The sequence below is a fragment of the Rhinoraja longicauda genome, chromosome 10 (genome assembly GCF_053455715.1).
Source record: "Rhinoraja longicauda isolate Sanriku21f chromosome 10, sRhiLon1.1, whole genome shotgun sequence".
NCBI lineage: Eukaryota > Metazoa > Chordata > Chondrichthyes > Rajiformes > Arhynchobatidae > Rhinoraja > Rhinoraja longicauda.
Genome location: NC_135962.1, coordinates 54,222,134 through 54,236,470, shown reverse-complemented (window position 1 = coordinate 54,236,470; position 14,337 = coordinate 54,222,134). Strand labels below are relative to the sequence as shown.

Sequence of the window (14,337 nt, the reverse complement as noted above, 5' to 3'; positions counted from 1 at the left end):
CTGGCCCCGCCCCACTCACACAACGCCCAATCACCGAACACGCCGCCGCGACGTCAACACCTTCCCCAGCACCCATTGGTTAACGCCGACGTCAATCAAATCCCGTGGGCGGGGAGGGAGAAACGGCCTCGCGGATCTTCGAAGGGAGTATTTTTTTAAAGAGTAAATCCAACGAGGCGAAATTTTCGATCTCCTCCCATTTTTTTGAGGAGAACGAGGAATTATTGTTGCAACTGAAAGCCGCAGTGAGACGGCGGTTGTGTCCACGCTGGTGAGGTGGGGGTCACGTGACGCCGCTGGGAAGATGGCGTCGCCGAGTGCGGGTAAATTCTAATTTGCTTTGCAGAGGGAGGGAGGGAGAGAGGTGTACAGTCGTCGTCGTCGGCCTGCCTGCTCCCCGTCCCATATAATATTCCTGACCGTGGGCACCCCGAGACAAACAACAATCCAGTTTCTCTCTGAAAATATCATTTGTCTTGTGGTCTGAAGAAGGGACTCGACCCGAAATGTCACCCATTCTTTCTCTCCAGGGATTCTCCGTGACCCGCTGAGTTACTCCAGCTTTTTGTATTCTAATTTAGTACTCTACTTTTTTATTCGATTCAGTTGCGGTGTATGGGTATAACTTCAGACGACACCTCCTCGACGTACACTTCAATTTCTGCTGTTTCAAGCATTCCCACCGTGATCTGTCAATTACGCTGCAGTCGCTGCCAGAATCTACAATCACTGGCACTGTAACACTAACACCTCAGATGGTCACAAGCTACTTCGAAGTAGACTTGTAATTTCAAACACAAAGTGATATTGTTACTGGGAGTTGAGCAGGTCCCGACCCGACACGTCTCCTATTAATTTCTATGCCGAGATGCTGCTTGATCTGCTGATTTAAAAAAAAATTATATCCAAAAATAAACTTTATTCAGAATAAATATAATTCAGAATTCTATAAAATGTACAAAACAACAAAAGTGCAAATTATCTTCTGACATTAATGTCTATACATTCATTAGTGTCATTCGATAGTGTTCACAACTATCCTTAAGCCAAGCACCCTTGCCGCTCTTGTGGCCCCCTGTTGAGTTACTCCGGCACTTTACCTTTGCTCCATATTCCAGCATCTGCAGTTCCTTATCTCTCTACTTTTTACTGCCTCCCGTCTCAATGATTGATCAGGAACTAGATGGATTATTTAAAGTACGGTGAAGTTTAACCTGTTTATGGTGGTGTGCTGATTTTGATAATCGCAAACGTGGATAAATAGAGGGTCACGATTTTCACTAGATGATGCAGAGGTCAGGCAATTTGGGGGGAAATCTTTGCTGTGGTTCTGGAGAACTTGGATAGATGACGTTTTTGGTCAGGACCCACCTTTGCTGCAGACCACAAGAGCTAAAGTATTATTACATCATTCAAAGTTTTTCCATCAATCTAATTTTTGTCTTCTAACAATCATGTATCAGATTCTGAAAGGATCAGTGGTCCCAAATAGGTATAACAGTATGAATGTATCAACTATACATTCATTAGTGTCATATTTGGAATGATTTATTCAACACGATTTATCCAGACCAAGCTAATGATGGAGAATACATTATTCCACAATTGTCAGATGTTTAGTGGCACTGTGCAACCAAAGTATAACTGGTTATTCTGCTTCTATGCCATCAGGTGCAGACTTGGAACAGTCGTTGTTGAGTTTCGAGAAACTAGACCGAGCTTCACCAGATTTATGGCCAGAACAAAGTAAGACACTATTGTGATGATTTAAATAGTTATCAGACAGTGCTAATGGTTGTATAAAGAGGCTGGCTCAGATTGAGCACCAAAATGTAACAGGTAATACACGCTGTGGTTGACTAATTGAACCTTATGTGGAAGAACAAGGGGAGCTCACAGCAGCATCACATGATATAATTGTATCATTAGTGGAATTAACAAAATATAGACTGAACACCAAGCCAGATTCACAGCAAGTTAGTGATATCTCCCAGAAATTCCCAAATCAGATTTGTTCCCTTTAAGGTCCCCCCCCCCCCCCCCCGTCCCCCCCCCCCCCCCCCGTCCCCCCCCCCCCCCCCCCCGTCCCCCCCCCCAGCCTACACTACAATGGAGGAATGACAACAGTGGTAACAGTGATAACTGTCGGTCCTGAGGGAGGCCGCTGGTTGGAATTTCAAAACTGGCAGCAATTGAGACGCTTAGGACCCCAACGAGGTATCCCGACTATACACAGCACATCAGACATGATTTGTGGAGACAGAAGCAGAGCTTGCCCAGTCAAAGTGGCAACATAGATAGACGGGGCAGCACACTGGAGCAGCGGTAGAGTTGCTGCCTTGCAGCGCCAGAGACCCGGATTCGATTCTGACTATGGATGCTGTCTGTACAGAGTTTGTACGTGTGATTGCATGGGTTTTTTCCGGGTGCTCCTGGTGATCCGGTTTCATCCCACACTCCAAAGATGTACAAGTTTGTAGGTTAATTAGCTTCGGTGAAATTGTAAATTGTCCCTAATGTTTAGGATAGTGCTAGTGTACGGGGTGATCGCTGGCCGCACGGACCCTGTGGGCCGAAGGGCCTGTTTCCACACTGTATCTCTTAAAGTCCAAAGGTCAGTCTGTGGGGATGCTGCCATGCCTTCATTGGGCTCGTAGCAAAGTGTTGCCATCACTGCCTGTCTGGCTTTCTCATTTTACCCCCTGACCAAGAGAAAAGGAGATGAGCACACAGGAGCAAGAGTCAGGGTGATCAACTCTGCCACAACCAGCCAGGGCATGAAAAGTCTAAAGATCCCAGTGGCCATTTGGTACTTACTGCCATGCTCCTGTGCCTGGCCCTTAACCCAAAGCTGAAGGCTGCTATCCTAGGTGGATACCAAACTGCTGGTAAATAACTGACTGTGTACTGTAATAAGAATTGAAATGAACTATTGGGTAATTTGTATCTAAAGTATGATGTTCATATACCTAATCGAATACACCGCAGAGTCTCCGGATCTCTTATATTCCACAAGGGTCATTTGGATGGCACAGGGCAGTTGCATACACAGAAGTGCAATAGATTAAAAAAAAAAAATCTGCCACAATTTAGTTCATATTGCATCAATGACCTTTAAAATATCATGCTACAAGATTACAATGTACAGACAAATTTGACATTCTTTTCATATGGTTGCCCATTGAAGGGACAGTAAAACTCCAATAATCCAACATACTCCGGAATGGACTTGCAGATTTTCTGGACTATTGGATATTATTCCTTTCACGACACTTCACACTTTAAATTTATTTTTAATGTCATCATCACACAATATTATAATTTTTCCAGCGAACCTGTAAAGTTTAAAGGATGCGCTTGAAAAGGGATCCTGTGTGTTTAGTGGAGCCAGGGCTTGGGTCCAAGTGTGTTTCCAAAGGATGTGGGATCTGGGGCTCGAACAAGTTGAGCGGGAGTGAGGGTATGGGAGCTCCACTGAGTTTTAAAGCTCCACTACGTATGAGAACTGGGCCTCGGAGAATTTTAGAGGAGCACGGAAACCAAAACCCTTGGTGGGGTTCTTGGAAGTGTGAGAACGGCAGCCTTTCATAGTTTCTGGGGAGCGCATGAACTGAGGCTTCATGGTCTTTGAGGAGAACGTGGGGAACCATCACTTGTGTGCCAAATGCCCAACCGCTACAGATTGCTGACTAATGACATTTTACTGCAACTATGAAGGAAAAAACAGTGTATACTGTGCTGATGCTCGTATAATTTTATAACAAGGCACTAAGTAGCTTTTTGTTGCGTCTGGAGTGTTAATGATGAAGTTTCCTCTCTCAGCTGATGAAGTTTGTTTTGGGAGTTTGTGATGTGCATATTGGACCTGCTTTAGGGTCTTTTTCAGGCCCGAGATGGTTAATATTACACACTTGGAAAAAACAAACTAGTGCCAAGGGGTAACCTGCTATTACGGCTCAATTATTCAGTGATGGCACTTCAAATGTTGACATATAAAATATTATCCACATAAATGTTTACATCTCATTATCTCTTTCAGTGCCGGGAGTAGCGGAATTTGCAGCATCTTTCAAAAGTGTAAGTGTCTTTGTGCAATTTGATGTCTTGATAACTTAGAAGATATTGTGATTGTATTAGGTGGTTGCACGTAAGGTCGTGAGGTCAAAGTGCATGACGCACAGAGTCGCTCAAGCCATCTGGAGAACATGGCAGCTTACGGCATACACTATCAAAACACGCATCGGGTACATTTATACCTGTAAAAAGCTGCCAAAAGACCAATTTTTGTGCTGTAAAAAAATGAGGAAGAAGCTGGAGGATCCGGCGGAGGAAAAGGAACCGGAAGGGCTGCCAAGCCCGCGGACGCAAGAAGCAGCTGGGAAGACGTCTGGCCGGCTGGCGGGAGAAGGGGAAACGTGGCCGGGAAGGGAGGCAGGAGCAAGGCCGAGAAGCAGAGGGCCACCGACCGGCCGGCGGGGGGAGAAGAAGAAGAGGAGGAGGAGGAGGAAAGGACGGGGTTGAGCGAGCAGGGAGAGGAGCAGTGGGAAGAACCTGAGCTGAGGGTTCTGGAGATCTGAAGGGGCAGAAGCAGCGAACGCAGGAGGTCAGCTACCCGCTGGGGCTGACCCAAGGAGCCGTGCTCGACGGCCTTGGAGGAAGAGGCGGTGGAAGACGAGGAGCAGAGTATCAAGCCTGAAGAGGGGCCGGGGAGAGGCCAATCGGCGGCGGAGGCCAAGCAGCAGCGAGAGCTGAGCTGGGAGCCAAGGCAATAGGCGGAGGACCAGGCCATGGCTCTGCTCGGCGGCCCCAGCCTCGAAGTGTTGAGCGCCGGCCAAGTGGAAGCGGACCCCGGCTGACGGAGAGGGCGAGCGGGGAGAAGGGCTGGAGGGCCAGCAGGAGCGGCGAGGGGCTGAAGAACCGCAAGAAGCGAGGCGCGCAACAGGGGTGCCACCTGGAGGAGCTAGGAGCGCAGGAATGGGGAGAGGCGTCGGAGCGCCAGGAGGGAGCCGGAGAAGTGCTGACGGGAGAAGCTGAGCTGCAGCAAAGTGCAGCCGCAAAATTGAACTGCAGTGCACGGCGTGCCCTCCAGTAGGCGTTGCGTGGCAACAGTACGGGTCAGGGGCCGTGACCTCGCCTGCCGTGCAATCACTCAATTGCTGATATCTTATTATAGTTTTCTACAAGTTGGAAGAATGTTAGTAAAATGATTAGTAAATAATATTGTGTAAAGTGCGAATCCCCATTAAAGCAGAATGTTCTGCTTTCTTAAAATTATTGATTTGAGATAATTTACCTAACTGTTTTTGTAGCTTGTACAATATTTAGATCCTATTACAAGATCTGTCACGACATCCCAGATTCTATAATAGTGCAAATATATAACATTTGTCAGAAACAAATGCCTTTAATAAACTGAGCAGCAGGAAAATAGAATATAATTTCCTTTATCACGTATATATAAAGCTCTGAATGAATAAATACTTTATTGTCACGTTAGACATGTCACAGTGATTTTTTTTGTTTTGCATACACAAGTTATGCAAAGAGTCATCACATAAAGGGCGCCAACAAAGTGACAAAGTATCCCACGCCTATTGCAAATAATAGGATAACTTCCAAGTTAAGGGACCTTAAATACCCTACTGAGTTCCAGGTAGGGAACTCAACTTCCCTGTCTGAAGAAGGGTTCTGACCCATCCTTTTTCTCCAGAAGTGCTACCCAACCTGCTGAGTTACTCGAGCACTTAGTGTCTATAAAAACTTCCATATTCTTTTAGCCCCTCAATATGGTTTAAGGTTGTATCCTCCCCTTCCTGAACTTTGACATCAATTGGCGAGTGCACTTGACCATCATGGGTGCATGGGAACTTCAACCCTGGAGGTTGCCATGTTGTGGGAAGCATGTGATTAAGCTAGAAAGAGTGCGGAAAAGGTTAACAGGAATGTTGCCCGGACTTGAGGGCTCGGGTTATAAAGAGATTGGATAAGCTGGGGCTGCTTTCCCTGGGGCAAAGGAGGCTAGCGGGTGGCCTTATCAAGGTTTAAAAAAAATTGCAAAAGGCATAGATGGGGTAGATAGTGTAAAACTGCAGGGCACAGATTTGTGAGTGGAGATTTGGGGGACATTGAGGGTGCTGTATATGACAATAGGCAATAGGTGCAGGAGTAGGCCATTCGGCCCTTCGAGCCAGTGATCATGGCTGATCATTCAATGTGATCATGGCTGATCATTCTCAATCAGTACCCCGTTCCTGCCTTCTCCCCATACCCCCTGACTCCGCTATCCTTAAGAGCTCTATCTAGCTCTCTCTAACCTTCGACACCCGTACTAATCAAGAATTTATCAATCTCCGCTTTAATAGTAGCTACTGTCTTGGCCTCCACAGCCGTCTGTGGCAATGAATTCCACAGATTCACCACCCTCGGGCTAAAGAAATTCCTCCTCATCTCCTTTCCAAAGGCACCTCCTTTCTTGAATGCATTCAGAGAATTGGCCTCCACTGCCTTCTGGGGCAGAGAATTCCACGGATTCCACAGATATATGGAAGATTTAGATGCCGGAGGAGGTGGTAGAGGCAGATGCAATTATAACATTTAAAAGCATTTTTTTAAAGTGCTGGCAAAACTCAGCGGTTCAGGCAGCATCTGTGGAGGGAATAGACAGACAACGTTTTAGGTTGGAACCCCTTCAGCAGCTAACATTTAAAAAACATTTAGAATAGAGTTAAAAGGGGATGTGCCAAACACAGACAAGTGGTGCTTGTTTTGGATGGTGTTCCACTTTGGGCAAAAGGCTCGTTTCCATGCTGTTTATCTCTACGAATTTATGAATTTAAGGTGAAATTACGGTGGAAATTTAATGTGCCACCTCTTTTCCCCAAACCAAAAGGACATAAGTAAAAAGCTGCATTAAGGCATGAATTGTAAGATGCTAGTACACATCAAGACTAATTTACATGTTTTTTTTTGTAGCCTATTACCAGCTCTCCACCCAAATGGATGGCAGAACTTGAAAAAGATGATATTGACATGCTGAAAGGTATCCATTGCACTAATTATATTCAGATGATTTAGAATAGTACCAAGCCACAGCACATTAATGCATGGTCTTATAGGTAAGAGCTGTAAAGAAAGTAGGGAGCTAATTGACACTTAGCAGTATCATAACATTCCAACGTGCTTTATAAGGTAGATGTTCAATAAAGTCAAGGTTGATAATATCTATATACTAAAACTCTCGTTTGTTATCTTGTTTGTGACTGAACTTCAGCCACAACGGTACATGATAGCGCTACAATTTTAGGCCCACATTACTCACCATTGTCACTTTAGTGATAATGCAAGTAGTTTTATTCAAATCGGTGTTATATTTTTTAAGTTATTCACATTTTAAAGTTTAAATCTATCTCCTAGGGAGGTCGGAGGAGGGTGGATAAGGGGGGTTGAGGGGGAAGTGGGGAGGGGGAGGGAGGAGGGTAGGAGAGGGTGCTGCACCAATGCAGGAGAGGTTTGGGCCCAATGGGTCCACTTGGTCTAGTCTTAAATAATCACTTGGTGTATGTAAAAGTGAAAAAGTGATGAAAGAGTAGCGAATAATTGTGCTCAAAGGAATATATTGATAAAGTGTCTAGTTGTGATATAGTTGCTAGAAATGGGCTTTTGCTACACAATTTGGAAAGGAAAATATTAGTGAGAAATGGCTGGCCTATTCATATTATGAACATTTAACCCCACAATGCTGGCTCTATCATTCAGTGAACTTATAGTTGTGCGCAGTTCTGGTCATCTCATTATAGGGAAGATTTGGAAGCTTTGGAGAGGGAGCAGAAGAGGTTTACCAGAATGCTTCCTGGATCAGAGGGCATCAGCTGTAAGTTGACCAGAGGGCACGGTTTAAGGTGATAAGGGGGCAAATTTAAAGGAGATGTGTGGGAAAGTTTATTTCAAAGAGTGGTGGGTGCCTGAAACGCACTGCCAGGGGTAGTGGTGGAGGGAAATACGATAGTGACATTTATGATGAGATTTTTAAACTGGGATTTCCCATCATGTCCTAGATATTGTGCGCTAATGAACGGTGGTCTTTATCACAGAGTTGGGAAGTCTTACAACCGCTAACTTAATGGAGAAAGTACGGGGGCTTCAGAATCTTGCGTATCAGCTTGGGCTAGATGAATGTAAGTATATGCCTTTGTCCTAAATTATTACTTGCTATAATACTGCGGCGTTGTAAAGATATAATCCAATAGCTCCTGGCCATTAAGATGTTTAATTGTCTTAAATGTAGGTGATAGATTTCAGACCACTTAAAAAGCTGCTTCTTCCGGGCTGTTGCTGCCCCCAAACCCTTTACTTCTTTACATTATTAATCCTCTTCTGCTCATTTGTTATATTTTCATACAGTTTTGTGCTGAGGAGTTGGTTATGACAATTTCAAATTTACCAGTTCTTTTTTTAGAGTAAGGGTGGCAACAGGTTTAATGCAATTTTTAAGATATTGGTGAAAAAAAATGCACTCATGATTAAAGATCATGACATCTCACATGATCTCAGACACCTCAGAAAGTCAATATGCTGATGTGCTTTTTAGATCTGCTGGTCAGTTTGAAGGGAGCAGGTTTGGTTGCAGGTGATTTGCATTTCTTCCACTTGGTTTCTACATTCTCCCGTAGAAGGGACCTGAGGTTGTCAGAACCATTCTCTCTGATCCATCTTTTAATTTTGATCAGTCATATGCCAGGGATTCCCAGAAGTCGGCGAGGACATCATTTTCTTCTTGGTGAGTGTAAAGTTTCTGGTGTCCAGGGTGCAATTGATGTGGTCCACCCATTGGATCTGGCTGAGAGTAATTAGAGCCATAATGCTAAGGATATTTACCTAGCAGAGGATCCTGCTTGTGAAGTTGAAGCATTTTGTGAGGACCGGCTGGTAGTATCTCTCCAGTGCTTTGACATGCTTGCTTTAGATGGTCCATGTGTCTGAAGCAGTCAGAAGGCTGGTGGTCAAATACTGCCTGATCGACCATGAGTTTTGTGGCAGGTGCTAGTTTTCGTTTACTCGTTTCCTCAGATGGCCAAAAGTTGTACTAGCACATTGGAGGTAATGGTGTATTTCACCAGAGCAAGATCAGAGGGGGAGAGAAGAACAATGGAGGATCTGGCATGGTGGGGACCGCTGTGTGTGTGTGGGGGGGGGGGGTGGGGGGGGGTGGGGGAGAACAATAGACAATAGAGGGGGGGAGAGGAACAAAGGGCAATGGGGACCTGGCGTGGGGGGAACCGATGGGGGGTGGGAGAGAACAAAAGGAGGAGCTGCCGTGCTTTGTAACATTGTCAGCGCCGTAGGTGGCCACTATTTGTTTGCATTGGTACACAGGCAAAGAATCTCACTGTGCCTAGTCACATGTGACAACAAAGTATTCCATTCCATTCTAGTTTTCTTGTGCAACAAAAGGTGGCGGTCCTTGTAATGAAATCTTGAATCTGGGGTTCCCAGAAATCCCTCCTCCACTGAAGTGAGTTGGGCCATGATCTGAATCAAAGATATAAATTAGGTGGGGCAGAATGTGTAGCTATTTAGAATTAATCAGAATTTGTTGGGAGCAACCATATGTCGCCTGAAGAAGGTTCTCGACCCGATACGTCACCCATTCCTTCTCTCCAAAGATGCTGCCTGTCCCGCTGAGTAACTCCAGCATTTTGTGTTTATCTTCGGTATGAGGATGAATGTTGTTTTTGCAGATTGCATCTTATTTTGAGATTTATGCAAAGTATTTCTGCTGGCTATAAAATAGAAATTTATAAACGAGGAAAGTGTGAATTTTGCAATTGGAAGGAAGAAAGGTTAATCCCGTAGCATGTTATGAAATTGACGCTGCAGTCTCAATAAGATTAAACAATCCAAATAATGTTTAAGTAACACTGATTGAAGATTGGTCAAAGCAATTTTATTATCATCATTGTGGAGCAATATGTATAATGATTCGCAAGAGTTTATATTAAATCGGAGTAGAATAGATTCTTGGGATCGATTACACGCACCAATTTAATTGAGCAGTTTAGTTGATTGCCTAAGTTGTCAGAACAATGGTTTACAACTGTCAAAATGAATCAAAATAGTTTTGATCGAGTTTTTAAATAAATAACGATGACTGAAAAGGTTTTCCATCTTACATGGGATGATATTCACAATGAAGGAAGAGTGTTCAGAATGGCTCCCTCTTTCCTTGATCACCGTTACTTTTTTTTGCATATCTTTCATTCATTTGTTCTATATCTCTCTATATCACCATCTATACCTATCGTTTCCTTTTCCCCTGACTCTCAGTCTGAAGAAGGGTCTCGCCCAAAATGTCACCTATTCCTTTTCTCCAGAGATGGTACCTGGCCCGCTGGGTTACTCCAGATCTTTTGTGTCTCTCTTTGGTTTAAACCAGCATCTACAGTTCCTTCCTGCACATAATTGCAACATGTTTTGAGGAAAGGCTGGAAGTGGAACCAACAGCAATTTCCATAAACACATAATTTTATAGAGTTTAATGGATATTGAATTGATTTATTCAGCAGTAATCTCATTGAAGGGTTAAATGAGATCTAAAAGCTCTAAAGGCAATTTGCAAGACCATTCTTCTTCTTTGGCCCCCTCGGTCATGGCTGACCATGGGTGATGCATCCTAGTTGCCTGCTTGGCTAGAGCAGCGTCGCTTGTGGCTGAAGAGACCAAAGCGGGAGTGACAGTCTCTGTCGCAAAGGTCACATTTGTGTGTGGTCTCTGGTCTGTTGAAGTTGCTGCGCTCCTTTCCGCGTGCCTGCTTGTCTGCCGCTGCGTTCATCAGTTTCTCTTCCCCCGTTTTGAGATGTTGGTTCAGGGTACCTCTCCACCTCGTGCGGTTACCTGCACTCCACATCGATGTCGAGCGCCTTCAAATCTCTCTTGCAGACACCCTTGTAACGTAGCTGGGGGCGGCCGATGGTTCTCCTCCCAGATGTTAGGTCTCCATAGAGGATGTAAGATCAATGTGTAAATATAAATTGTGATCATTAAATCACTGTAGATGCCTGATTTTATGATTAATTGTAAAATTATAATCGTATACCTTGGCAATAAAACAAATCGGTAGTAGTCGGAGTCCAATTATGAACATCAAATGAATGGACAGATTCCATTCTACAGGGAATTGAGGCTGTTATGTACTGTTTTATCAAAATTTGAAAAACCTTCCTCTGAAAATGAAAGTTTGCAGAAGTCATGCTATTGCAATGTGTTGCTGGTGGAACATAACGGAGATATCGTTCAGGGGAAGGTGTCTACACTAACTCATCTTTTCTCCTGGAAGTTAACGGCTCATTACATCTGTGATTCACTTTAAACTTAGTTAATGCAGGAATAATGTTGGATGAGGGATAAATTATTTCTATGGCACTGAGAAAATGCCCTTTCTTCAGGAGAGGAATGAAGGCACCTCCTCCCACTTCTCCCACTAGGTGATACAACTCCTTGGAGTTTCAGCTTGGATCATGTTTTCAGGTTTCTGCAGAGTGGCTTTGAACATGCCATATTCAAAGAGAAGAAAAACAGAGTTTGACCTTTTGTCAGAACTGGAATAAAGACAAAACAAGTTTGTGTCGCTTCAAGCAACCTCCTTTTAGAAGAAGGGTCTCGACCCGAAACCTCACCCATTCCTTCTCTCCAAAGATGCTGCCTGTCCCGCTGAGTTATTCCAGCTTTTTGTGTCTATCCTTTTAGATTAAGGTAGCTGCAAGGTGACAGAAAATAGAAAATCCTGGAAATATTTAGCAGATCACGCAATAGAAATAGACTTATCATTTCACGTCAACGACCTTTCATCAGAACGGAAAACCTAGAGGTAAACATAGAAACAGAAAAATAGGTGTAGGAGTAGGCCATTCGACCCTTCGAGGCAGCACCGCCATTCAATATGATCATGGCTGATCATCTAAAATCAATACCCCGTTCCGCTTTTTCCCCATAAACCTTGATTCCTAGTGTAGGAAAGAACTGCAGATGCTGGTTTAAATCGAAGGTAGACACAAAATGCTGGAGCAACTCAACGGGACAGGCAGCATCTCTGGAGAGAAGGAATGGGTGACGTTTCGGGTGTCCGCTAATCCAGGTGTCAACTTCTGTACATCGGCAAGACCAAGCGCAGGCTCGGCGATCGTTTCGCTGAACATCTCCGCTCAGTCCACCTTAACCAACCTGATCTACCGGTTGCTCAGCAGTTTAACTCCCCCTCCCATTCCGAATCTGACCTTTCTGTCCTGGGCCTCCTCCATAGTCAGAGTGAGGCCCAGCGCAAATTGGAGGAACAGCATCTCATATTTCACTTGGGTCGCTTACACCCCTGAGGTATGAACATTGACCTCTAACTTCAAATAGCCTTTGCTTTCCCTCTCTCTCCATCCCTTCGCCCTTCCCAGTTCTCCCACCACTCTTACTGTCTCTGACTACATTCTATCTCTGTACTGCCCACTCCCCTGACCCTGAAGAAGGGTCTTGATCTGAAACATCACCCATTCCTTCTCTCCAGAGATGCTGCCTGTCCTGCTGATTTACTCCAGCATTTTGTGTCTCCCTTGATTCCTTTAGCCCAAATAGCTAAATCTAACTCTCTTGAAAACATCCAGTGAATTGGCCTCCACTGCCTTCTGTGGCAGAGATTTCCACAGATTCACAACTCTCTGGGTGTAGAGATTTTTCCTCATCTCAGTCCTAAATGGCCTACCCCTTATTCTTAAAACTTTTCAAGTTGCAAAGAAAGGTGCCTGGGCAGAAAGAGCAAAATAGAAAGTCTGACATGTGGTGGAATGCAACGGAGAATGAATTGCAGGTGACAGGGGCTACCTAAAGGAGTTGTCTTTTGTGTTTCAAGCTTTTTCTAGCATATTTTATTTTAGAAAAAATGTGTCTAAAGTCTATAAAGAGCTAAAAGATGTTAGCATTTGTGGAAATGTTAGAAATTATTGTGATTTAAAGCCAATAAATCCCCAGATCCTGATCAACGAGGCTCTGGGTAGATTCAAGATGGAGATCAATATTTTTGGATGTGAAGGGCATCAAGGTTTAAGAGGATTGTATAGAAAAGCGATGTTGTTTAAACCATCATATTGTGTGATGGTGCATATTTGACTGGTGAAATAGTCTACCTCTACTTTCATTTCTTGTTCTTATTTTAGTTTTCTAGCATCTGCAGGACTTTGCTTTTGGAACCTAGGTGGCATGTTTGATACTTCAAGTCTGGATCTGAGCGAGTCCTTTGTGACAGACAAGGAACTTGAACCTTAATCGGGTTATTCCACCACACTCTAGGGCAATGTTAATATCCTAACATAAGACACAAAATGCTGGAGTAATTCAGCGGGACAGGCAGTATCTGGGGGAAAAGGAATGGATGATGTTTCGGGTCAAGACCGGTCTTCAGACATTTTGCCTGTCTGTTAGAGCTAGCCAGTGTTGAAAATTAACTGGGCGGAAGGAAGCATGCTATAAGAATTTGGGGAGGACGATAATGCATTGTTCTCCGGGCTGTAGCCCGCATGATTAAGATGGGCCAAGCGGGGCAAATCAGATCCAGCATACCAGTGGGTCTGCTTTAGTTTTATTTGATTGATTTTCATCTCCGCTGATCTGTTGTAAATCTGTCTGAGCTTGCACAAGCAGATTGTGTCGCGACAAGGAGATTTCACATTTCACATAGGGCAAACATGAATCATAGGTGGCATATTCCTCAGCAAAGTGGCGGATCTTCCTGTGTACCAGATAAGTAACATTTTAAAAGAAATTCAACAGATTGATTGTTGTCGTGTAAGTTTGAGTTTAGTTTATTGTCACCTGCACCAAGGTACAGTGAAGGTATTTATTCACAAAATGCTGGAGTAACTCAGCAGGTCAGGCAGCATCTCGGGAGAGAAGGAATGGGTGACGTTTCGGGTCGAGACCCTTCTTCAGACAAGGCACAGTGAAAAGCGTTTGTTGCGTGCTAACCTGTCAGCGGGAAGACAATGCATGATTACAATCGAGCCAGGGTATAGATGCACGATAAAGGGAATACCGTTTAGTGCAAGATAAAGCCAGTAAAGTCCAATCAAAGATAGTCCGAGGCTGTCCTACGAGGTAGATGTAAGCTTTACCACAAGATGGCACCACTGCCTTGAATTTGCTGCTGCTCTGTTTTCTGAACTTTCTATTTGTCTGTTTTGGAGAAATAGTGAAACTAAATATTGCTATTCCTCTCATCGTGTGAGGCTTACATTTGAGCTGGTCTTCATGGCAAATGGAAAAAACAAAATGTCATGGTATAAAGGGATCTGTCACAAATGA

The 14,337-nt window shown here is 44.2% G+C and overlaps 1 protein-coding gene across 1 annotated transcript in view; it reads left to right on the top strand.

The window, feature by feature from the left end:
- The first annotated feature begins 122 nt into the window (after positions 1 to 122).
- lin52 (lin-52 DREAM MuvB core complex component) overlaps positions 123 to 14,337 on the top strand; it is a 52,062-nt gene continuing 37,847 nt past the window's right edge. The window contains exons 1-5 of the mRNA XM_078407225.1: positions 123 to 323; positions 1,672 to 1,746; positions 4,040 to 4,077; positions 6,973 to 7,039; positions 8,091 to 8,174. Coding sequence (XP_078263351.1) covers positions 305 to 323; positions 1,672 to 1,746; positions 4,040 to 4,077; positions 6,973 to 7,039; positions 8,091 to 8,174 — 283 coding nt within the window. The 5' untranslated portion in view covers positions 123 to 304. The remainder of the gene's footprint in view (positions 324 to 1,671; positions 1,747 to 4,039; positions 4,078 to 6,972; positions 7,040 to 8,090; positions 8,175 to 14,337) is intronic.